The 25920-nt window shown below is 42.4% G+C and overlaps 1 protein-coding gene across 2 annotated transcripts; it reads right to left on the minus strand.

Moving 5' to 3' along the window:
• Positions 1-761: 761 nt before the first annotated feature.
• Positions 762-25920, minus strand: LOC103115757 (ankyrin repeat domain-containing protein 40). 2 transcript variants are annotated; one of them, XM_060203744.1, is made up of 6 exons: positions 25556-25920; positions 21045-21099; positions 14843-14991; positions 10667-11149; positions 4594-4775; positions 762-3220 (listed from the first exon to the last, which is right to left on the minus strand). In XM_060203744.1, exons 1-6 carry the CDS (start codon positions 25569-25571, stop codon positions 3074-3076), a joined length of 1032 nt encoding a protein of 343 aa, XP_060059727.1. In that variant the 5' UTR covers positions 25572-25920; the 3' UTR covers positions 762-3073. The 2 variants fall into 2 exon arrangements, with proteins under 2 accessions (XP_060059727.1, XP_007525628.1); XM_007525566.3 differs by lacking the exon at positions 21045-21099 and having other exon boundaries at positions 25556-25918.

Here is a 25920-nt window from a genome sequence, read left to right on the forward strand (position 1 = left end):
TGTGAGGATTTTCCCCCTCCACCTAAAAAACGTTTGCTATCTAGATGGCTACTTTGATCTGGTTTTTCTATATGCAGCGGGTCAGCATATGCTGCAGGACCATTTGTTAAAGGTTAATCACATTCTTTTGGCAGGCGGTTTCTGCCCAGGATGTTTGAGTATATGGGAGATTTCCATCCTTGTGACAAAGCAAGTATGAAAGCACAAATGCCCAAATTATTCTGCCTCTCCTTGGTGCTAAGAAAAGGTCTCTGCTATGCTCCCTGATTTATTAGGCCAATTTGGCATGACGTCTGCTTTGCAAGACTTGAGCTGCCCTAAACCAACAGAAAAGCAGATTCATTCGGCATCATTCACAGCTAAAGATCTTAAGGTGTGAGGTTGTATTTCCTCTCCTGTCTGGGGAGTTTGCTTCTACTCATTGTAGGTCTGACAGGTGCTGACAGCCCAACGGAGAGTCTCAGTTGTGTAAGGTAAATAGGATAATAAAAAAATGTGGTTAACAGAGGATGACCTCCTTCTAGCTGGCTCAGCTACTCCAGGGAAATGAAGCTGACTGCTGTGAACTTGGAGGAACTGCTCTGTCTCCAGGTGCCACTAGCAGACCATGAACACAGCAGTAGCAGTGGGCTGGTGGATAATGGTTCCTTCTATTCTTCCTCCAGAGTACCTTGCCTCTAGGACTGTTCAGCAGTTTGAACCCCCTATGATTGGAAATGTAGTGTTGTTTAGGAGGTCAAGATGAAAGAATGTGGGCTCAGTCAGTTAATACTTAATTTTAATAATACCTAATGTGTTTAAACAGTCAGCAATGCACAAAGAAAAAAAATCTTCTGTGAATGTTTACACACAGTGTGAACACATGCTTAAATATGCAGTGGAGGAGGAGGGGTGAATTCAGTTAACAAAGCTAAAAAAAAATCTGTTATAAATTACACAAAGCATATAAAAATATTTCTCTGAATGCATAGATTAAGACTTTAAATTCACCTACTAACAACTGTACATCTTATCCCACTGCCATGCACTGGAGTCAGTTGACCACAGAGGACTTTATAAAGAAGAGACCAGTGTAGGGTCCATCTCTCACCTGAGAGGTCAGACCCACCGTTGGCTCATTTCCTGGCCTGGGGAATAAACACCATAGAGTTCTTTCTCTATAAGTCATACACACACACCCCTCATCCCAACTAGGCACCTCTACTGCTTCTCAAAATCTCTAATTGACCGGGATGGCTGAAAGACCCTTTATCTCTAGTGATTTAGCATGAATGAATACTGAGTTTATTTCCTCCAGCATAGAATCAGTAAACTGTAAGTAACACTTTTCCAAATAAAGGGGAAGTAAAAGGTTATGTATGTCTAGATAAAATAACTTCTGACTGGTTGAAACATAAGGGAGGAGGTTTCTCCTCTAAAGCATGTCAGAGGAAGGGGGTAATAAGTAACCTCTACTCTGCTATGCAACCACTGTACATGGGTGAGTGAATTTCCATCAGTAATTGGTAGGATACAGCTAAGTCACTGAACAGAGTGACTTCTATGAAGTTGGCCTTGAAAACACCTCAACATCAGTTCAGCATTTAGGAAGCAGCAGGAGGCTATTATCTTAGCACAAGATTCTCTGCCACTGCTATTGTCTGCATTTCCTCACTCAATTGTAGTGTTTCAATAAAAGGAACACAAGCTAGGAAGTTAAGTTTCTTTGGAAACTATAGGCACTATGGGGAAAAACTGCTTAAGACAGCAGGGATGCTCTTCAACAGCTGGTTTCAAACCCCTGCTCTCCTGTTTGTCTAAGTGTGCTCCTTCTGATTTTTGAAGTGAAGCTATTTATTTCAACAAGATAGGCTCTACTTTTAACATTAATGACATCAAAGGAAAGGAAAATAATCCTTGAATGTGTGTGTGTTTTAAAGCTCTTATGTCATGCTCAAGAGTTTGATCAGGTGTTTTTTTTTGTTTGTTTGTTTGTTTTTCCAGAACAAAGCCTGACAGACTCACAACTGACCTTCCTTAAATTAGTGATGGTGATGGGGGGGGTCCCTAAAATCAAATCATTTGTTTACAAAAGCAACAGATTTCAGAGTTGTGTAAAAATCCTAATAATTTCAAAATAACCTTTATCTTTGATATAAAAATAAAGATGCTAACTCCTTTAGCTCAGTTCCCAACAATAACCTTTAAAGTAGCAACAGATTCCGTCTCAAAAATTGTTTTGTGTTTCTGATGGGAAATGGAAGTGGAGAACATGGACCAGCAATGTTTGTGCTCTTTTCTTAAGACGCAATTAACATATAGATGAAAGGAGTAGCTTCAATTAAAAAAAAAAAAAAGTGCTTGCTCTCTTAGAAAGCATCAGAGAGCCCCCTAGTGACCACAAAGGGGAGTGAACGCAGAGGTGGCTGTCAAGGCGATGGCAGACAAGAGACAGAGGAGCAGTCATGAGTGTTTACAAAGGGAAAATGGGGTGGGGAGGGGAGCTTTTGGTTAACAGCGTATTTACAATTAGGTAACTGTATTCTTAAATACTTTTAACCTGAGTTAACATTTATAAATATGTTCTATGAAACCTCACAGCCATAAGTCATAAAAGTTATTTGTTCAATACCTGTGCTTTCCACAATTTTCCTCTCTAGTCAGGACACATTTCAGGAGAGTTATGAGCATGCAACACCAAGGAAATCACATCCCAGCCCTTCAGGTGCACTGTCAACAGGAGTGGTTAGAAATAGGCTCTGCTCTCTCAGCTTCTGCTTAGACAACTCTCTTACATTCTGCACATAAAACACACTGGATCAAGAACTGTGAGCTTCTGCCTCTCCAGACCACTTCTCAGCTATCCACAGCTTCAAGCAATAGGTTTATTGTGCACCAAGAGGCTTGGAAGAGTGGCACCACTGCTTGGGGGTCAGGGGCTTCCTACCTCGGCAAAATATTAGTATTTACTATGCAGTGGCAGCAGCCCCCTCCCCCACACTGGGGCATCCAAGGCATTTAGATCAATGGCTTGTCCACGGCCCGGGGGTGATGCACAATGTCACAATACTCAGTGACAGAAGCCCCTGATGCTTTAGTAAGTCAGTTTTGAAGCTCTCCTGTTGTAACATGGCCTTTCAGTCAGTGCAGATGCAGCATTTCGGAACAGAAAATTATTTTCACTTATCATTAGAACCAGTTCCAGCTCTTGGAAATCTTGCAGTCGAGCAACATCTTTGTCCTAAAACAAAAAATAGGTTAAACAGATTCTGAGAAACCACTTGTCTTTCTCTTTCTCATGTGCTGTGTTGGTATCAAAATCCTAGCTCATAAAGATCAGGAGCAAAAACACAATCATAAAAAAAAAAGAGAGAGAGAGAGAGAGAGAGGGAGTCAGGTGGTAGCACAGTGGGTTAAGCGCACGTGGTGCAAAGCACAAGGACCAGCATAAGGATCCCAGTTTGAGCCCTTGGCTCCCCACCTGCAGGGGAGTCGCTTCATAAGCAGTGAAGCAGGTCTGTAGGTGTCTGTCTTTCCCTCCCCCTCTCTGTCTTCCCCTCCCCTCTCCATTTCTCTCTGTCCTATCCAACAACGACGACATCAATAACTACAACAATAAAACAATAAGGGCAACAAAAGGGAATAAGTAAATAAATAAAAGAGAGAACAAAAATTCCCATGACAGCACAGGAAAGTCCCCAGAGGGAGGAGGTAGGCTAGAATGGTGGAAAATCCTTAAAAGCAGCTGCTTTGGGTTGGAACACTTTGAAGGGAGAGGCGATGATGCAGGAATCAGTTGTCCTCAGGTGATATCCAAAGAACCCAGAGATGCTGCGACGCAACGCAGGAGGTGGCACAGTGGATAAGGTGTTGGACTCTCAAGAATGAGGTCTTGAGCTCACCCTCTAGAATCACATGTGTCAGAGTGATGGTCTGGTTCTCTTTCTCTCAATCCCCTCCCTCTTCTCATTAATAAATAAATAGACTTTTAAAAATAAAACTACCCTTTGTTCCTTTCTACTTTATTTCTTTAACTATGATTTATATAACCAAAAAGAAGGGGGAGGAGGAAGAAGAGGAGGAGGAAAAGGAGGAGGAGGAGGAGATATTTTCAGGCTGGGGAGACAGCATAATGGTTAAGCAAAAGTCTCCGGAGTTGGGTGGAAGCGCAGCGGGTTAAGTGCAGGTGGCACAAAGCACAAGGACCAGCCTAAGGATCCTGGTTCAAGCCCCTGGTTCCCTACCTGCAGGGGAGTCGCTTCACAAGCAGTGAAGCAGGTCTGCAGGTGTCTATCTTTCTCTCTCCTCCGTCTTCCCCTCCTCTCTCCATTTCTCTCTGTCCTATCCAACAACAACAATAATAACTACAACAATAAAACAACAAGGGCAACAAAAGGGAATAGATATTTAAAAAAAAAACTCTGATATGCCTGAGGCTTATAGGTCCCAAGTTCAATCCCTAGCACCACCATATGCCAGAGCTTGAGCAGTGATCTAGTCTCCCTCTCCCTCATATCTCTCTCACTGAGTAAATAAAAAAATAATAATAAAATAAAGTGGGTATTTTGAATGTGAAAGGTACCCAACCAGTCATAGTTAGCAGACCTTTCTTACCTTTCTTACTAGAGTATTGGGCAGCTTTCTTATCTTCTCCACTTGATCAGGATTAACACCCAGCTCACAACAACTCACTCTGAGCAATTCTTGGTAGGTGAGCTCCTGTCGGTCCAATTCAATTTCAATGAAATCATTTTCTCGAAGAGATGGGTTCTGAATTCTTACCTTGAGCACCAGCTCTAGAAAAAGAAAAAGAGGGTGGGAGAAATATCAGTGAATGACTCTGGCAGAATCAGCCTATGTAATCTAAGATCTAAGAAGATGGGTACACTTAATTATGCCTTCTGCCAAAGGCCTCTACCACCCAAAGAAGAAGGGGAAAAAAAAAGCATTTTCAGTGAAATTTACTCAGGCTTAATTCTGGCTTGATTGGTGCAGCTTCCTGTTTGTTTTCCCTACAGCTAAGCCTATGGTTCATAAAAGACAACATGGGGGGGGGGGCTGGGGAGACAGCATAATGGTTATGCAAAAGACTTTCATGCCTGAGGCTCCTGAGTCCCACGTTCAATCTCCAGCCCCCCAATAAACCAGAGCTGAGCAGTGCTCTGGTAGCTTTCTGTGTGTATCTTTTTCTCTGTGTCTCTTTCATTAAAAAATAAGTAAATAGGGAGTCAGGCAGTAGCGCAGCAGCGGGTTAAGCGCAGGTGGTGCAAAGTGCAAGGACCAGCTTAAGGATCCCGGCTCGAGCCCCTGGCTCCCCAACTGCAAGGGAGTTGCTTTACAGGCAGTGAAGCAGGTCCGCCGGCATCTGTCTTTCTCTCCCCCTCTCTGTCTCCCCTCCTCTCTCCATTTCTCTCTGTCCTATCCAACAACAACAATAATAACTACAACAATAAAACAAGGGCAACAAAAGAGAATTTTTTAAAAAGTTAAAAAAAAATAAGTAAATAAAATTAAAAAAAAAAAAAAGACAACATGAGGAGTAAGATAATTATCCTAACTGCAGAAAAGGATAATTTACTTTTGCTCATGGAGTTAAGAATGGGATTGAGTGGTCCAGGAGGTGGTGCAGTGGATAGAGCATCGGACTCTCAAGCTTGAGGTCGTGAGTTCAATCCCTGGCAGCACATGTACCAGAGTGATATTTGGTTCTTCCTCTCTCTCCTCCTATCTTTCTCATAAATAAATAAATAATATTAAAAAAAAAAGAATGGGGTTGAGTATCAAGCCATATATAAGCAGGGGAGAAGGAAAAGAAGAAAAGAGAAGGCCAGGGTAAGAGTTAGATATCCCCTCGGCTCCCCACCTGCAGGGGAGTCGCTTCACAGGCGGTGAAGCAGGTCTGCAGGTGTCTGTCTTTCTCTTCCCCACTCTGTCTTCCCCTCCTCTCTCCATTTCTCTCTGTCCTATCCAACAACGACGACAACAATAATAACTACAACAATGAAAAAACAATAAGGGCAACAAAAGGGAATAAATATTTTTTAAAAAAAAAGAGTTAGATATCTACAGATACCTAATGATTTTATATTTAAAGGTAATAAGAAACTCCTTGTAATAAACACAGTAAAAGGACAAAAAAGATGAGTTGCTGGCTAAAAGACATCTAAGATTTTAATACAGCACAGCTAAACAAGGAAGGAATTTTGCCTCTGGAGGTAAATAAACACCATTAATTATAAGTTTGAGATGTATGAAATCTGCCCCTAAATTTTGAGCATGGCTATGAAGATGGTCCAGGTTAATCACCTATGGCATTGGATGATTCTACTTTGCTCCTGATCTATATGAATGCCTGTCACTGTTATTAGTACCTGCAATAAGTAGCAATCACTCAAAAGCAAAAAGGGGATTATCTACATGGGAAAAATACGACTAATCTGTACCACATGGTGTTTGACTAGAATAAGAGGTATTGGCATAAAATTGTAGTTTTTATTGTTTTAAAAGATATGGGGGGTCGGGGGAGTCGGGTGGTGGCGTACCTGGTTAAGTGCACACACTACATTGCACAAGGACCCAGGTTTAAGGCCCCCAGTCCCCACCTGCAGGGGGAAAGCTTCAAAAGTGATGGAGCAGGACTGCAGGTGTCTCTCTGTCTCTCTTCCTCTCTATCACACCTCTTCCCTCTCAATTTCTGGCTGTCTCTATCTAATAAATAAAGATAATTAAAAAAAATTTTTTTAAAAAGAACATAGGGGGGTTGGGTGGTTAAGCACAGCAGGTTAAGCGCACATGTCATGAAGCACAAGGACTGGTGCAAGGATTCCAGTTTGAGCCCCAGGCTCCCAACTTGCAGGGGGGTCACTTCACAAGTAATGAAGCAGGTGTGCCAGTGTCTTTCTCTCCCCCTGTCTTCTCTTTTTCTCTCATTTTCTCTCTGTCCTATCCAAACAACAACAGCAATGACAACAACAACAACAAGTGCAACGAGGGCAAAACAATGGGGGAAAATTGGCCTCCAGGAGCAGTGGATTCTCATAGTACAGATGCCAAGCCCCAGCGGTAACCCTGGAGGCAAAATAATAATAATAATAATAATAATAATAATAATAATAAAATAAGGGAGTCGGTGGTAGCACAGCGGGTTAAGCGCAGGTAGCGCAAAGCGCAAGGACCAGTATAAGGATCCTGGTTCAAGCCCCCGGCTCCCCACCTGCAGGGAAGTTACTTCACAAGCACTAAAGCAGGTCTGCAGGTGTCTTATCTTTCTCTCCCCCACTCTATCTTCCCCTCCTTTCTCCATTTCTCTCTGTCCTATCCAACAATGACGACATCAATAACTACAACAATAAAACAACAAGGGATACAAAAGGGAATAAATGAATGAATATTAAAAATAAAATAAAAGATATGCACAGAGTGGGGGTAAGATAGCATAATGGTGATATGCAAAGAGACTCTCATGCCTGAGACTGCACTACCATAAACTAGAGCTGAGCAGTGCTCTAATAAAGAAAAGAGAAGTGGTCCGGTAGGTGGCACAGTGATAAAGCTTTAGACTCTCAAGCATGGGGTTCTGAGTTCGATCCCCAGCAGCACATGTGCCAGAGTGATGTCAGGTATTTTCTCTCTCCTACTATCTTTCTCATAAATAAATGGGTAGAATCTTTAATAATAAAAAAAAGAAAGAAAGAAAAGATAAAAAGGAAGATAAAAAAAAAAAAGACAGTCCAAGAGGGTGGTGCAATAGATAAAGCACTGGACTCTTAAGCATCAGGTCCTTCCTGAGTTCAATCCCTGGCAGCACATATACCAGAGTGATATCTGGTTCTTTCTCTCTCTCTCTGCCTATCTGCTTCATGAATAAATCAATTTTTTTCAATCAAATCTTTTTTAAAAAAATAAATAATAAATTGGGCAGGCAAGATATCTCACCAGCATGGTGAGCCCGCTTTGTCAGTGATGTGCACCACCCAAGCTTGGGTCTAGTTTCCACTGAACTACAGCGAGCTTCAGTGCTGTAGCAACTTCCTCTCTGTCTCATTCTGTTTGTTCGTACCAGAGCACTGGCTTCAGGTAGTGCTTGGGGACTGAGCCTGGGACCAGTGGCATCTCAGGCATGAAAGTCTTTTTGGATCACCATTATGCTATCTCTCCAGTTCGCTCTCTCTCTCTCTCTTTCTGTCTGAAAAATGTTGGTTTGAAGCAATAAAGCCCAGATGATCAAAAAATAAAAAATAAATCTGTAAAAATTAATATATATATATGCATGAATAGAAATTGATATAGGAATATGGAACTGTTTTTTTTATTTTTCCTTTCTTTCATGGCTCTGTTCTCCCCCCTGAGTGGGCCTAGAAAAATGACATGCAGTGGTCCAGGAGGTGGCGCAGTGAATAAAGTACTGGATTCTCAACCTTGAGGTTCTGAGTTCAATCCCTGGCAGCACATATACCAGAGTGATGTCTGGTTCCTTCTCTCTCCTCCTATCTTTCTCATTAGTAAATAAATAAAATCTTAAATAAAAAAAGAAAAGAAAAGAAAAATGACATGCCTGCAACAGGGGTATACACCTAGTGTTCACAACCTGATTTCTGAATACCATTCTTTATTTATTTTTTTATTTTCCTTTTTGTTGCCCTTGTTTTTTCATTGTTGTTGTGGTTATTGTTGTTGTTATTGATATTGTCGTTGTTAGGAGAGAGAGAAATGGAGAGAGGAGGGGAAAACAGAGGGGGAGAGAAAGATAGACAGACACCTGCAGACCTGCTTCACCACCTGTGAAGTGACTCCCCTGCAGGTGGGGAGCTGGGGGCTCAAACCAGGAGCCTTGTCCTTGCACTTTGTGCCACGTGCACTTAACCCGCTGCGCTACCGCCTGACTCCCCTGAATACCATTCTTTAAAAACAAACAAACAAACAAAAAAAAACACTGCTCTCAGAGAAATGGGGTATGGTATGGAGAAAGTTGATCCAGGAGGAACCTAAAAGATCAGTCACAACAAAAATTAAGGAAATGATGGGGCATATTCAAAAGACACAAAAACTGCTAGAAGGGGCTCTCTGAAGACAAACCTGGAATAATGTGAGTATCAAAATGACAATATGACATAAAAATCTATGAGTTCCCACTAATATAGATATTAGAGAAGGGAAAGTCCCTCACAAATGAAGAAAGAAAGAAATTCATATTCCAGGGAGTCGGGCAGTAGCGCAGCAGGTTAAGCACAGGTGGCGCGAAACCTTAAGCAAGGTCCAGTGTAAGGATCCCAGTTCGAGTCCCTGGCTCCCCACTTGCAGGGGAGTCACTTCACAGGCAGTGAAGCAGGTCTGCAGGTGTCTATCTTTCTCTCCCCCTCTCTGTCTTCCCTTCCTCTCTCCATTTCTTTCTGTCCTAGCCAACAACAATGACAATAATAACTACAACAATAAAAGAACAAGGGCAACAAAAGGGAATAAATAAATATAAAAAAAAAAAGAAATCATATTCCATAAGATAACAGCTCTCAACAATTCTAAAGTACTAAGGTTCAAAGTAGTAAATAGGTTAAGGAAATACTCCGGAGTTAATGAGATTAAAACAACAATAACGAAATGCAAAGAGTGATCCCGGACAAAGGTCAGGTAAAAAAAAAAATACAGTCACAAAGGCATTGTTGAGATAATTAACAAAACTTAAAAATGGGCTATAAATTAATGAACAATGCTCCATTCATATGACATTTCCTAAATTTGATCAATGTACTGCATTTAAAAAATATTTTCTATTTATTTGTTTGTTTGTTTATTTGTTTTGTGTTTTGTTTTTTGTTTTCTGCCTCCAGGGTTATTGCTGGGGCTCGGTGCCTGCACCACGAATCTACTGCTCCTGGAGGCTATTTTTCTCCTTTTGTTGCCCTTGTTGGTTATAGTTGTTGTTGTTGTTGTTGTTATTGCTGTTGTTGTTGGTGCTGTTGTAGGATAGGACAGAAAGAAATGGAGAGGGGAGGGGAAGACAGAGACGGGGAGAGAAAGATAGACCTGCAGACCTGCTTCACTGCTTGTGAAGCGATTCCCCTGCAGATGGGGAGCCGGGGGCTCAAACCCGGGATTCTTACATTGGTCCTTGCACTTTGCTCCATGTGGGCTTAACCCACTGTGCTACCACTCCCTATTTATTTGGTTTTTTTACCAGAGCACTGCTCAGCTCTGGCTTATGGTGGTGCAGGGGATTGAACCAGGGACTTTGGAGCCTCAGGCATAAGAGTTTGTTTGCATAACCATTATGCTATCTACCCCCCACCCCCCGCCTGTGATGATTCTTATTTTTAGTAAATAAACACTTTTAAATATTTCAAGGTCTTCAAGCCCCCAATCCCCACCTGCAGGGGGAAAGCTTCACGTGTGGTGAAAGAAGTGTCTCTCTGTCTCTCTCCCTCTCTATCCCTCCCCCACCCCTACTTTTAATTTCTCTCTGTCTCTATCCAATGACAAATAAAATATTTAAAAATATATATTTCAAGGGCAAACGGCAAAAAGTAAATCTGGATAAAAAGAGTTTGCTATTCTAGTTCTGCATCTTTTTTTTTAAGTTTGGAATTAAACCCCAAATAAGTCCCATCCTCAAATTTCCCCTAAATAGGTGGTGAAGAACTATTCCTCTGGATACCAGCTGTCCCACTGCAGAGACTGCTGACAAGGGGCTTACCTTGCATATTAAATGGAAACGCTCCAGTGAAGAAAAATGGCTGGAATGCTGGCGTTGTTCCTGCATATGTTCCATTCTGAGGCTCCAGAGACACTGGTGGCTTGGATGGGGCAGAAGAGAACAGCGAACGATTCTGACTTACTGGTGGCTGACAAACAGGACCTGGTTTTGTGCTTTCTGGCGTTCTGAGTATGGCAGAGGGGGGATTTACATCCCCATTCTGAACCAGGGTCAAAGAAGTGTGGTCCCGTGAAAAAGCTCCTAACAGAGGAGGTTCCCCAGCAGGGAGCAATGGAGGTGAGTCGTCTGCAGGGGGTGATGCAGGACGTGTGGAGGGGCCTCCATTCTGCAGCTGGGCTGAATCCTCTGTTGCAGGGGTGTAGAGAAAAGGAAAGGCTGGGTTGGCCAAATAGTTGGGAACAAAGGGCAGTTCTGACTCCTTCTTCAGTTGGGGGAGGTTGTCATCATCATCATCTTCTTCCACTTAAAAAGATGAAAACAGAGAACATTTACAGAGAGCGGGGGTAGACAGCATAATGGTCATGCAAAGGAGACTCTCATGCTGGAGACTATGAAGTCCCAGGTTCAATCCCCCACACCACCAGAGCTAAGCAGTGCTCTGGTAAAAAAAAAAAAAAAAAAAAAGAGAGAGAGAGAGATAACATTTGCAGAACCCTTAAAAATTTACCAAGGAAAAGACTGCCATGTGAAAGCTAGTGGTCCTGAGGTTGAGGGGTGGCACAACAGGCAAAATGCACAAGTTAACATGTACAATGACCCAGGTTACAGTCCCCAGTCCCCACCTGCAGGAGGGAAGCTTAAAAAACAATGAAGCAGTGCTGCAAGGATCTCTATTTCTCTTTCTGCCCTCTCTTACCCTATTTCTGTCTCTATCATATCATAGATAGATAGACAGAAAAAAAATTCATTCGACTTACATTATCATTTTAAATTTTACAAAATAAATGAAACTTATATTGTGTAGAAACAAAATGAAAAAACTATCTGGACACAATGACACTATATTTGCTTTTAGGAACTGTCTGGTTGTGGGTCAGCAAGATAGCATAATGGTTATGCAAAAGACTTTCATGCCTAAGGCTCCAAGGTCCCAAGTTTAATCCCCCATACCACCATAAACCTGAGCTGAGCAATGCTTTGGAAAATGAAAAAAATAAATAGTATTTTTAAAATAATATTTTTCTCTTGTTTAAAGACTTTTTAAAATATTTATTTATTCCCTTTTGTTACCCTTGTTTTATTGTTGTAGTTATTATTGTTGTTGTTGATGTCATTGTTGTTAGGACAGAGAGAAATGGAGAGAGATGGGGAAGACAGAGAGGGGGAGAGAAAGATAGACACCTGCAGACCTGCTTCAACGCCTGTGAAGCGACTCCCTGCAGGTGGGGAACCAGGGGCTTGAACCTGGATCCTTACCCTGGTCCTTGCGCTTAGCGCCACATGCACTTAACCCGCTGCACTACCGCCTGACTCCCAAAAATAAATTTTAAAAAAGGTTGGAGAGAAAATGGTTATGCAAAAGAATTTCACGACTAAGGGTCTGAGTTTTCAGGTTCAATCCCCAGCACCATCACAATCCAGATTTGAATAGTACTCTGGTCTTTCTGTCTCTGTTGCACTCTCATTAAAAATAAAGGCCTGACATCTGGTCCACCTGCTTATCAGATGCCAGGCTCAGGAAAAAGCTAGTATAGCCATGGGCCCTTTGGAATATACCTAAAATAGGCCTACTAGCTATCTCCAAAACAAAGACCCCAAATCTTCATCTGCAATATTCCAGCCTTTAGGTTCATGATTAGTTAACAATTTGTTCTGCTTTATATAACTCTTTTTTCAGCCACCAGGTTGCAGATGCTACCATGATGCCAACCAGACTTCCCTGGGCAGACAACCCTACCAATGTGTCCTGGAGCCCCACTTCCCCAGAGCTCTGCCCCACTAATGAACGAGAGAGGCAGGCTAGGAGTATGGTTCGATCTGCCAATGCCCATGTTCAGCAGGGAAGCAATTACAGAAGCCAGACCTTCCACCTTCTGCATCCCACAATAACCTTGGGTCCATACTCCCAGAGGAATACAGACTAGGAAAGCTATCAGGGGAGGGAAGGGGATACGGAATTCTGGTGGTAGGAATTGCACCCCTCTTATCCTATGGTGTTGTCAGTGTTTTCATTTTATAAATAAAAAAAAGGAAATATCCCTATACTGAAATTACACATTGTTTCTTTTTTATGTTTGATTTTAATAAAGCATTTTATATGTATATTTTTAAATAGTATTTTTTAAAATATTTTATTATTTATCCCCTTTTGTTGCCCTTGTTGTTTTATTGTTGTCGTTGTTGTTGGATATGACAGAGAGAAATGGAGAGAGGAGGGGAAGACAGAGAGGGGGAGAGAAAGATAGACACCTGCAGACCTGCTTCACTGCTTGTGAAGCAACTCCCCTACAGGTGGGGAGCCGGGGGCCCAAACCGGGATCCTGACGCCGGTCCTCTCACTTTGAACCACCTGCGCTTAACCCGCTGCACTACCACCTGACTCCCAATAAAGCATTTTTTTTTTGCTAAAGAACCAGAAAAATAAATAAATAAATAAATAGCAACAAAATGGGGGAAATGGTCTTTAGGAGCAGTGGATTTGTAGTGCAGGCACCAAGCCCCAGCGATAACCATGGAGGCAAATAAATAAATAAGGTGCCAGGTAATGGCACACCCAGTTAAGTGCACATATTACCTTGTGCAAGAACCCAGCTTCGAGCCCCTTCTCCCCACCTGAAGGGGGGGGCTGTTCATGAGTGGTGAAGCAGGTCTGCAGGTGTTTATCTTTCTCTCTCCCCTTTCAATTTCTCTCTGTCCTATCCAATATAATAAAATAGAAGGGGAAAAACTGATTTGTACGTCTCTAATTTTTTAAAGCATAAACTGAGTCTTTTTAATACATAGGCTGAGTCTTTGATATGTTGACTCTCTCAAAAGCCTAGACCAGGGAGAACAGAAGCAACCAGTGGCACAGCTATATATAAGATGTTGGGTTATTGTACAGCAAATCCTAACAAAGGGACTTTTTAAAGTTAACCCAATTACCAAATAATGTGATGATAACAATAACTATCTATTGTCTTCTTGAACCCTAAGACAGCAGGAACCTCACATTTCCACTATAGAGCCTATATTTCTCCCAGTCCTGAAACCTTAGGATGGGGCCCACTTTCCTGCATGCTTCTCTCAATGCATACCAAATAATATTGCATCTGCTGATCACAACCCAATCAGTGCAACGAGTGCCACCTCAGCATGCTTCACTTCAGACTGTGTCCAGAGAATTCAGGTGTGGAATGACAACCCTTCAGCTTCATTACTCGGGTGAGACCTTTCCTTTCATAGTATTCTCTAATTCCATTCCAGGTGGTTCACTTCCTAACAAAGTCCCAAAACCTAGATATAAACCAGGTCCCCTGAGATAGAGCATATGTTCCCACATATCCATAAACTATGGCAAAACATATACCTGAAAGCAAAAGTACACAATAGTCTGCTGTGAGTACCCCCAACACTTCATCTGCACTATTCCAGCCTTTAGGTCCGTAATAGTTCAACAATTTGTTTGGCTTTGTATGTTAACTCTCTTTTCAGCCAACAGGTTCCAGATGCCAGCATGATGCCAACCAGACTTCCCTGGACAGACGACCCCACCAATGTGTCCTGGAGCTCTGCTTCCCCAGAGACCCACCCTACTAGGGAAAGAGAGAGGCAGACAGGGAGTATGGATGGACCAGTCAACGCCTATGTTCAGCGAGGAAACAACTACAGAAGCCAGACCCTCCACCTTCTGCAACCCACAATGATCTTGGGTCCATACTCCCAGAGGGATAAAGAATGGGAAAGTTATCAGGAGAAGGGATGGGATATGGAGATCTGGTGGTGGGAATTGTGTGGAGCTGTACCCCTCCTATCCTACAGTTTTGTTAATGTCTCCTTTTTTAAATTAATTAATTAAAAAAAAAGAAAATAGAAAAAAAGAAAGAAAATATAAAAAAGAAAACACACACATATATATATATGTTTTATTTTTTTAGTTGTTTGGTATCAAATTGCAGCTGATAAAAGTCTTAAGTTAGTTTTATAAAATAAAAAGTTGAATCAAAACAGGCTTACCTCCCATAATCTTTCTGATTTCTCTCCTTGATGTTAACTGAACTGGCATTTCTCCTTTTGTAGTAAGAATGTCTTTATCTGCTCCTGATTTTAACAAATAAGAAACCACCTGGCCATGATTTCGTTTACATGCCCAGTGTAAACAGGTCCTGTCCCAAGGAAAAGAAGAAAAAAAGAATGATTTTAACAAGAGGATGATTTGGAATTTCAGAGCTGACACATTAGTAAATACATACATATAAGCCTATTAAAATTCAGCTCTAATCAGGAAAACAGGTTGGTGATCTTACCTTTTTATTATTTTTCTTTCTAGTTTATTGGGTTTTTTAAAATTTTTTTCAAATCTTTATCTGTTGGATAGAGGGAGAGAGAGACAGACAGAGAGACACCTGCAGCCCTGCTTCACCACCACTTGTGAAGCTTTCCTCCTGCAGGTGGGGACCAGGGGCTTGAACCTGGGTCCTTGTGCATTGTAACATGTGCACTCAATCAGGTGAGCCACCTGGCCCCTCTTTCTAGTTTATTTTGGATAAAGACAGAGAGAAATTAAGAGGGAAGGGGAAGCTAGAGGGAAAAAGACACCTTGCAGAGGCTTCACCACTTATGAAGTGTTCCCCCATGCAGGTGGGGAGTGAGGGCTAGAATCTGGGTTCTTTTTCATGGTAGCTCAGCCAAGTGTACCACTGCCTAGCCTTTTTTCTAACTACAGCACTGCTCAACTTTGGCTTAAGATGGTGACTGGGATTGAACCTGGGAGCTCTGAGCCTCAAGAATAAGATTTTTGTATAACCACTATACTATCACCCCAACATTACCTTTTCTTTTTTCTTCTTTTTTTTATATTTTATTTATTTTCCCTTTTGTTGCCCTTGTTGTTCTATTGTTGTAGTTATTATTGTTGTTGTTATTGATAAGACAGAAATTGAGAAACAGAAAGAGAAAGAGATAGACACCTACGGACCTGCTTCACTGCCTGTGAAGCGACTACCCTGCAGGTGGGAAGCTGGGGGCTCAAACCGGAATTCTTAGGCTGGTCCTTGCGCTTCACGCCACTTGTGCTTAACCCACTGCGCTACCGCCCGACTCCCTAACATTACCTTTTCTTTTCAGATAGTAGATGATCAAAATATATACTATGCTTAAAATTCATTTCTTTTTTCTCACCTGCAGCACTGCTTCACTACTCATGAAACTTCCCTCTACAGGTGGGGGCCAGGGGCTTGAACCCGGTCCTTGCACACTGTAACATGTGCTCAACCATGTGCCACTGCCTGCCCACCTATTTACTTTTTAAAGACATAGTTTTTAAAGATTTACGTATCTATTAATGAGAAAGAACAAGAATATCACTCTGGGGATATTCTTTAGTCATTGCTGGGGATTGAACTCAGGACCTCATGCTTGAGGGTCCAACATTTTGTCTAGTGTGTCATCTCACAGGCAGGAAAATGCATTTATTTTTATGTAACAATAGTGAGAGGAATCAAAGGACTATTCAGTTCTGGTGTATGTGGTGCTTGGGTAAATTGTGGGGGCTTCCATGTGCAAGTCCTATACTGCCTGGTGAACCACCTCTGCAAGCACATAAAATTTTCATTTTAAATGTTATTTATGCCCCTTGGGAAAAACTAATTTATCCTAGGAGCTTCAGTTTCAATGACCTCCAGAAGGCTACAGCTGGCTGAATAACTCTTAATGATATTGTTGAATGTTATTCGATCTGTATCACTCATTATATTGCCCCAGTCTCTTTAAAGTTTTTTTTTTCTTCATATTGCTACATTCCGTTTCAGGGGTCATGGAAATTCACTTCATAGGTATTAAATGTCACTTGAAGACTAAATATTATCAGGTTAATACCCATCTCCTATCTGTAGCTTGCTCTGCCACTGAAATTATTACTAAGAAGTTCACTACATAATAAAACACTAGCTATTCCTGTCGGACTCTCAGTTGCTTGCTCTTTTCCTTTCCTTAATAAAATAAAATATTTCCAAATTTCCTTTTTAAAAAAAAAAAAAAAAAAAAAACCAGAGCACTGCTCTGTTCTACCCTGTGGCGAAATTGTAACCTCTGAGTCTAAGGTATAAACTCTGCTTTATAAAAAGGTCTAAACTCTGCTATACTATCTCCCTGGCCCCAAACTTGAATTTAAAAAAAAAAAAAGGGCCTCTTAGAGGCAGGAAATGATTCAACCAGTAGAGAGTATGTATGTGGCCTGGGTTCAGACCCCAACACCACATAGGAGTATCCAGGTACCAAGGGAAGTTCCAGTGGCTATGGTGACTCTCCCCCTCAGAAATAAAACCAATGAAAAAGTTGGCTGGGTGGTCCAGGAGGTGACGCAGCAGATAAAGTACTGGATTCTCGACCATGAAGTTCTGAGTTCAATCCCCAGCAGCACATATACCAGAGTGATGTCTGGTTCTTTTTCTCTCTCCACCTAACTTTCTCATGAATAAATAAATTCTTTAAAAAAAAAAAAAAAAAGGCAACAGACTGAAAAACCTTAAAAAAAAAAAAAAAGTTGGCTGGGAGCAGTAAAATCATGCATGCACAAGGCCCCAGCACTAAAAAAAAAAAAAAAAAAAGACTTTTCATTTCTCTCCAGAAAGCTACAAACATATTCTCATTTGCTTAAATGTAAGTCATTGCACACATGCTTTAATTCCTAAGGCACTTTAAATATGTACATCAATAACCAAAGTTTTCTAGAACAAACTCTCCTAATGTATCAGACTCATTTAAGTGAAACTAATTATTTAATATTGTACACATAGGAAGGGATATGTACACTCTGAAGTGCCATTATTTTAACACTGCATAGAAATATAATTAGCATGCTGGCAAAAGCTCCATCTAAACAGAAATGAGAGGATTCAAAGCTGCTAAATACACCCCAGTTGCCAAAGCTGAATGATATTATAGAAGAAAAATACATCTCCCCATTTTGAAAGGTCCTCATTTGCCAACTCTTTAATCGAACTGAGGCAAATAGCTTGAGGATTGATAGCAAATACAGATACAGTAAACAGTAGTAGGACATATGTTCAATCTGAAGAGTTAGGTCACTAATCTGGGAAAAATAACTTTCTAGAAAGTTCATGTGGTCCCAGGGAAAAATATGATTTATCCTGGGCACCCTCCCTCCCCCCCCCCCCCGCCCTCTTTCATTTATCCATTTATTTACAAGAGGAAGGAGAAAGTGAGAGAAAATCAAGTTACCACTCTCCCATGTTGGATGGCCGGGATTGAACTCAGGACTTCATGCCTGGCAGTCTGAAGCTTTATCCACTGCCACTTTATCCACAACCACTTCCCAGGTTGTCTTAACATTTCTCTAATGTTAAGATTTAGTTTATTGCAGGTTAAGCACACGTGGTGCAAAGTGCAAGGATGGGCATAAGGATCCCGGTTGGAGCCCCCGGCTCCCCACCTGCAGGGGAGTCGCTTCACAGGTAGTGAAGCAGGTCTGCAGGTGTCTGTCTTTCTCTCCCCCTCTGTTTTCCCCTCCTCTTTCCATTTCTCTCTGTCCTATCTAACAATGACAGCATCAATAACAACAATAATAACTACAACAACAATAAAAAAACAAGGGCAACAAAAGGGAAAATAAATAAATAAAATTAATTAAATTTAAAAAAAAAGAAATTTAGTTTATTGTTCAATCCCAGCACTACCATAAGCCAGAGCTAGGCAATACTCTGGTCTCGGTCTCTCTCTCTCATGAAAATAAAATTTGAAATAAACATTTTTTAAATAAAGATTAAATAAAGATTGAGTTTATTTATTAAATGTGAGAGTGTGTTTCACATGAGACAGAGAGGAAGAGGGAGAGATAAAAGCCAGATGACCACTCTAGTACCTGTGGTACCAGGGATTGGCAAGAAAGCCAGAGCTCAGGGCCAGGCAGGAGCACACTTGATAGAACAGATGTGTTACAAAGCACCAATCTCCAGGTTCAAGCCCTTGGTCCCCGCCTGCAGAAAAGCTTCAGGAGCGGTGGAGCAGGGGAGCAGGTGTCTCTCCTTCTTCTCTCCATCTCTAGCCCCCTCTTCCCTCTCTATTTCTGTCTCTATCCAGTAAGTAAAATATTAAAAAGAGAGAAAGAAAAGCAAACCAGCTCTACCAGGTAAGCCATTTCCCCAACTGTACTGCCCTAACATTTCAGATATGCAGAAAGCTAGTTTGTCTCCTGTCTGCAAGCACCTTCACTGATGTCTCAGCGACATTACACAGTTATTCATTAGAATTAGACTATCCAGGCCTTTACTACTCCCCTTTCCCCCCCTCAAAAAAAAGGGGGGGTATTTTGTGAGACCAAAAAAAAAAAGAGTCTGAGAGGTCCAAGTATCGCTAGGGTTAATGCAATGCCAGGGATCAAACCTGGAACTTTACACATGTAAATCCTATGCTCTACTGCCCCCCCCCCCCACCGCCCTGTTAAGCGAATAGTAAGTAGCACAAGAACCCATTTAAGGATCCTGGTTCAAGTCCCCAACTCCCCACCTGCAAGGGGGTTGCTTCACAAGTGATGAAGTAGGTCTGCAGGTATCTTTTTCTCTGTCTCCTCTCTATCTCTCCCTTCTCTCTCAATTTCTTTCTGTCCTATCCAATAAAATGAAAAATAGCTGCCAGGAGCAGTGGATTCATAGTGCTGACACCTAGCCCTGGAACCAAAAAGAAAAAGACAATATCAACTCCATGAAGACAGAAAAGTGTCTGCTTGGACAGTGTATAATTAATACATGGTGAATGAATGAACCAGACAAGGTGGGTACTGCTTGGCAAAGAAGGATCCAATATAATCCTGATACTGGGAAAACTGTATCCAAGAGTATGTTTGTGTATGCTCATGATTTGAAAAGTGAGTAATTATAATGATAAGCAAGCACTGAAAAATGAATGGAGCATGATGAGAAAAATGTTCTCTTTTGGAAATAAAAGTGCTCACTGGCTAGTAGTAAATCACTTGCTCATGACAAGCTTGAGAATGAAGGAGGTCATTTACTGCCTATGAGTCTGATACTCTGAGATTCTGGGGCAAACCAACCAGCAAAAGCAGCACCATGTAAAATGGGGTTAAGTCAACACAGCACTGCCCCCCAGCCCTGTACCCTGAGTGATCGTCATTTACAGTCCAGACCTATGTGGCTTTGGACAGCAATAACTCAGAGTCACTGCAGTCAGGCAATAATTTCAACTTCTTCATGAGCCTTTATATTTATTCCTTAATACCAAGGGATATGCATGACACTTGAATTACTCTTGATGTGAGGACTCAATCTTGCATTGAACTTCTACTCTATAAGCTTTAAATTTGCAGCCAGAACATCCTATTAGTGCTAGGAACTATTTCAGACCAGAGGCACTGGGAATCATTCATCAGTGCAAAAACTGTGGCTACTGAGTAACCAAGAATAGAAAGTAGTAAACTTTGTGCTGTCCTGTGCTAAAGAGTAAGATTTTGAGAGTAACCTGTTTATCTTATCACCCAGTTCACTGCCTAATAATAAAGGTAAGTTAACACAGATGTATAAGCAGATGCTCTACACATATGAACTCACAATTATCCAAACAGCCCACGAGTTAAGTATTACAATCAACAACTCCACTTCACAGATGAAGAAACTGAGGCAGCTGACATATTAATAAGCTGAACATTCAATATAAGCATAACATATAGTACATTAAGGGATGACTTGGGTGTTATGAGCAAGGAAGACATTGGGGAAACCAGGCGATAGCAAAGAGGGTTAAGTGCACATGGCGCCAAGTGCAAGAAGCAGCATTAAGGATTCCAGTTCCAGCCCCCAGCTCCCCACCTGCAGGGGGGTCACTTCACAAGCAGTGAAGCAGGTTTGCAGTTGTCTATTCTTCTCTCTCTCCCCCCTCTGTCTTCCCCTCCTCTCTAGATTTCTCTCTGTCCTAATCAACAATAACAATAACAAAGGCAACAAAAATGGGAAAAATCATCTCCAGAAGTAGTGGATTCATATTGCAGGCCCTGAGCCTCAGCAATAACCCTAGAGGGAAAAAAAAAGAAGAGAAGAGAAGAGGAAGAGGAAGAAAGATACGCATCAGGGAATGGCAGAAGCAGTGGAGGTGCAATGTACTTTTAACATAAAGACCAAGAAAAGTTTTAAGAAGATAACTCTACAGTGGGGGATAGCATAATGGTCATGCAAACAGATTCTCACACCTGAGGTCCCAGGTTCCATCCCTCACACCATCAGAAGCTAGAGTTGAGCAGTGCTCTGGTAAAAACAAAAACAAACAAAATGACAGCTAAACTAAGACCTAAAGGAGATGAGGCAGAGGGGCAAATATGTATAAATGTAGACAGTTGTAGAAATGATTGTTGGCCCACATCTACAACCTTAGGGGAACTGCAGTGACCTGCAGTGGGGAGACTGACCTCTGATGGTAAGAATGGTGTGGAATTATACCCTTTTGACATGTAATTTTGTAAATCAGTATTAAATCACAAATAAAATCTAAAAAAAAAAAAAAAAGATTATACTGTTAACCATTAACCCCTTAATAATTTTTTTAAAGTAAGAAAAAAAGAAGGTGAAGTACAAAAAACCATTTAGGGGAGATGGGCAGGTAGTGCAGTGGGTTAAGCGCACATGGCGCAAAGCGCAAGGGCCAGTGTAAGGATCCTGGTTCGAGCCCCCAGCTCCCCACCTGCAGGGGAGTTGCTTCACAGACGGTGAAGCAGGTCTGCAGGTGTCTCTCTTTCTCTCCCCCTCTCTGTCTTCCCCTCCTCCTCTCTCCATTTCTCTCTGTCCTATCCAACAACGAACGACATCAACGATAATAACCACAACAAGGCTACAACAACAAGGGCAACAAAAGGGGGGGAAAATGGCCTCCAGGAGCAGTGGATTCATGATGCAGGCACTGAGCCCAGCAATAACCCTGGAGGCAAAAAAAAAAAAAAAAAAAGTTAAACTGTACACATTATAGTTCAAGCTCCTGGTCCCCACCTGCAGGGGGAAAGCTTCATGAGTGGTGAAGCAGGGCTGCAGGTGTCTCTCTCTTTCTCCCTCTCTATCTCCCCCTCCCCTCTCAATTTCTCTCTGTCTCTATCCAATAATAAATAAATAATATTTTAAAAAGAAAGAAAGAAAGACAAGACTGCAGGGTAGAAGGGCAGAAACTAGGTAGCCAGATGTAGGCAGGTGGGTAGAAGTCAAGAGGCTATGCAATAATTCAGGCACAGAATGAGGGGACTGTGGTAGAGGATGGAAAACGTGGTCAGATCGTAACTACAACTGAAGGAAGAGCTGGCAAAATTTTCTGATTGGCTGGATGTGGAGGAAAAAAGGAGGGTGGCAAGGATTTTGGCCTGCACCTCCAACACTGAGATCATAAAGACTGAAAGGAGCAGGTTTGGGATGGTAAGTAGACGGTAGGAATTTAACTTTAACATGTTGAGTCTGATGTGCCTATTAAATATTTTTTCCCCAACTAAATATATGAGAAGATGGGGCAGGGAGAGATAGCATAATGACTATGTAAAGAGAATCTCAGGCCTGAGGCTCCGAAATCCCAGGTTTAATCCCCTGCACCACCAAAAAGAGAGCTGAGCAGTGCTCTGGTAAAAAAAAAAAAAAAAAATATATATATATATATATATATATATATATATATATATATATGTGTGTGTGTGTATATATATATATATATGAAGATGCTTTACAGTATTTCAGGTTCAACTTCCATTTACTGAACATGTGCTATACAGCAGAGATGGTGTTAGCAAAGTAGGGATCAGAGTTAAATGATGAGTTTCTTTCCCAGCTCCACTAATCAGTGTAAATTCTGAGCTTGGGGGAAATTACTTAATCTTTCTGAGCTTGTTTCTACCTCTGTAAAAATGGGGAAAACAGGGAGTCAGGCAGTAGTGCGGCGGGTTAAGCCCACGTGGCACAAAGCGCAAGGACCAGCATAAGGATCCGGGTTCGAGTCCCCGGCTCCCCACCTGCAGGAGAGTCGCTTCACAAGTGGTGAAGCAGGTCTGCAGGTGTCTTTCTTTCCCTCTCTCTGTCTTCCCCTCCTCTCTCCATTTCTCTCTGTCCTATCCAACAATGACATCAACAGCAATAATAACTACAACAACAATAAAAACAACAAGGGCAACAAAAAGGAAATAAATCTTAAGAAAAATTTAATTTAAAAAAATGGGGAACATAACAATAGCTAAGTCCCTGGATAGTTGTGACATGTATAGTACTTAGAACTTCCTGGATGCTACAACATAAACTCAATAAAAATTAACTATTTATATTATGTTTTGTCTTCTCCAATGCTCACAGTAATTTTCTGAAAAGGATAAAAAAAAAAATGAAGTGGGGCAGGATGGAAGAACCTGAAGGCCTGGTTTAGTCTTCTACACAACACTGCCTCCTACTGCCGAGATAGTGACTCACAGTTATAAACCATAGTGATCAGAAAAGGTACACAGAACTTATTTGCAAACTTTTAAACAAATAAGGCTCAGCAGTATCTAGTGTCCTACTTTTCTAGTTAGTTACCCTGTCTTCTTCAAGGTAAGGAGATAGATACATTCGGAAGAAAACTATGATGCTATCCTGACTTTCCTATTAACAGCTGTGTCCACTACTAACCACAAATAACTAGCTTTAAAAAAAAAAAGTTATGCAACTGAGACAGGGCAGTGGAACACCTGGTAGAGCACAATTGTTATCATGAATGAAGGCCTAGGTTCAAGTTCCCAGTCCCCACCTGTGGGGAGGAAGTTTCATGAGTACTGAAAGTGCTGCAGGTATCTCTCCTCTACTTCTGTCCAAAAAAAAAGGAGGGAAAAAAATGTAGGGGGACCTGGGTGGTGGTGCATCTGATTGAGCGCATGTATTACAATGCACAAGGACCCAGGTTCGAGCCTCCATCCCCACCTGCAGAGGGAAAGCTTTACGAGTGGTGAAGTAGGGCTGCAGGTGTCTCTCTGTCTCTCTCCCCTTCTCTATCACCCTCCTCCCTCTTGATTTCTGACTATCTCTATCTAATAAATAAAGATAATAATAAAAAAATTTTAATTAAAAAAAAAAAGGTAGGGGGAAGAGAGGCCTCCAAGAGCAGTGGAGTCATCATGCAGGCCTAATGGTAACCCTGGCGGGGGAAAAAAATTATGTGACCTAAGAGTAATTTTTTTCTGGAGTTGAACCCACCCTCCAAAGTCTTTTAGTTCCATAAAAAATATTTCTCTGGAATCGGGTGGGTTAAACGCACATGGCACAAAGCGCTAGGACCCACGGAAGGATCCCTGTTCTAAGCCTGGGCTCCCCATCTGCAGGGGAATCACTTCACAGGTGGTGAAGCAGGTCTGCAGGTGTCTGACTTTCTCTCCTCCTGTCTTCCCCTTCTCTCTCCATTTCTCTCTGTCCTATCCAACGATGCCTACATTAAGAACAACAATAACTACAACAATCAAACAACAAGACCAACAAAAGGGAATAAATAAATCTAAAAATATATATGTATATTTCTCGGGAGTTGGGCGGTTAGCACAGTGGGTTAAGTCAGGTGGCGCAAAGCGCAAGGACCGGCGGAAGGAACCCAGTTCGAGCCCCTAACTCCCCACCTGCAGGGGAGTCGCTTCATAAGCAGTGAAGCTGGTCTGCAGGTGTCTTTCTTTCTCTCCCCCTCTCTGTCTTCCCCTCCTCTCTCCATTTCTCTCTGTCCTATCCAACAACGATGACATCAATAACTACAACAATAAAACAAGGGCAACAAAAGGGAATAAATTATATATATATATATTTCTCATGGCTGGGAGGTAGAGCAATAGCTAAAGTGTTCCACCCAAGAGCATGAGGGCCTGAATTTGATAGCATGTGCCAGGGTGATGCTCTGATTTTCTCTCATACATAAATAAATAAACCTTTAAAGAAAATTTCAAACCTCATTTTAAGCTAGAAAACACGTTGGTTAGTCATTATTTGGGATCAAACGAAAAAAATTAAAGTTAAATGAAAAGAGGGCAGGATGCCACTTTCTGTGCCTTAACACTAAAAATTTGGTCACCAGTCAGTATCTCTTAAAATGAGATTCCTCATGTAGTTGGGAAGGATTAAATTAAAGACTTGGATTAAGTCCTGTATTTGAAAACAATGCAAAACACTACAGGATAAATAGACATGTCTCCTTCAACAGGCAGCCACCAATCTCTGCTGCAGCAAGACAACTGAGAAACAGAATAGTGATGCAAGTGGTATTTGTTCCGGTCTTGGGAAAAAGAGATTAGGCTAGTTTTTGTTGTTGTTGTTGTTGTTTGTTTTGTTTTAAGATTCACATTTGCTCAATTGCTTATGCTTTTTGCTCCGCACAGAAGGTTCTTCGGAAACACCAAGGGCAAAATAATTGAACACATGAACCGGGGTGAACTCCCTGTTTGTAGCCAGCACGGTTCCGGCAGAGTTAGCCAGGGGGCGCGGGGACGACTGGGGCTCCGGGGTGGGGTGGGCGCGGGCCTGCAGGACCACGTGGGCGGGGATTTGGGCAGGAAGCAGCCCGGACCGCTAGAGCTGGGGCCCCGGGCGGCCTTGCGAAGCGCACTAGCTCGGCGGCTCGGGTGGCCGAACCACACCTTAGCGGCACCCGCGGCTGGGGGGGCAGATCGGCGGCGACCGTCCCACGCCCCGGGCCGACTGCTCTGACCCTAGGCCTCCCCCGCTCCCCACTTACCAGCCGTTGACCTCATTTTGGGAGTTCACATCCACCCCGCTCTCCACCAGTTTCTGCACCTCCCGAATGTCCCCCAAGGCCGCGGCCTCCCGCAGCCTCTCCTGCTGCTCCTTCTGCTCTAGGACGCTCATCTTCCCCTCGGCCCCGGGCCCCCGCCCAGGCTCTCCCGTCCCGCCTCGGGTCTATGAGCGCCGCCGCCGCCGCGGCCCGCTCCCGGCCATGGGAAAGAGCGCGCAGCTCGCCCACCCCGCTCGCGCCGCCGCCCGCACCCGCGCCCCACCGGGGCTTCGGCTCCCTCCCGCGGGTCCACGCCGCCCCCCGGCTGCCCGCAGGCCCAAGCCTCCTCCCCCCGCCTCGCCTCCCGA

Source organism: Erinaceus europaeus, chromosome 12 (assembly GCF_950295315.1).
Source record: "Erinaceus europaeus chromosome 12, mEriEur2.1, whole genome shotgun sequence".
In the NCBI taxonomy this organism is placed as follows: Eukaryota; Metazoa; Chordata; class Mammalia; order Eulipotyphla; family Erinaceidae; genus Erinaceus; species Erinaceus europaeus.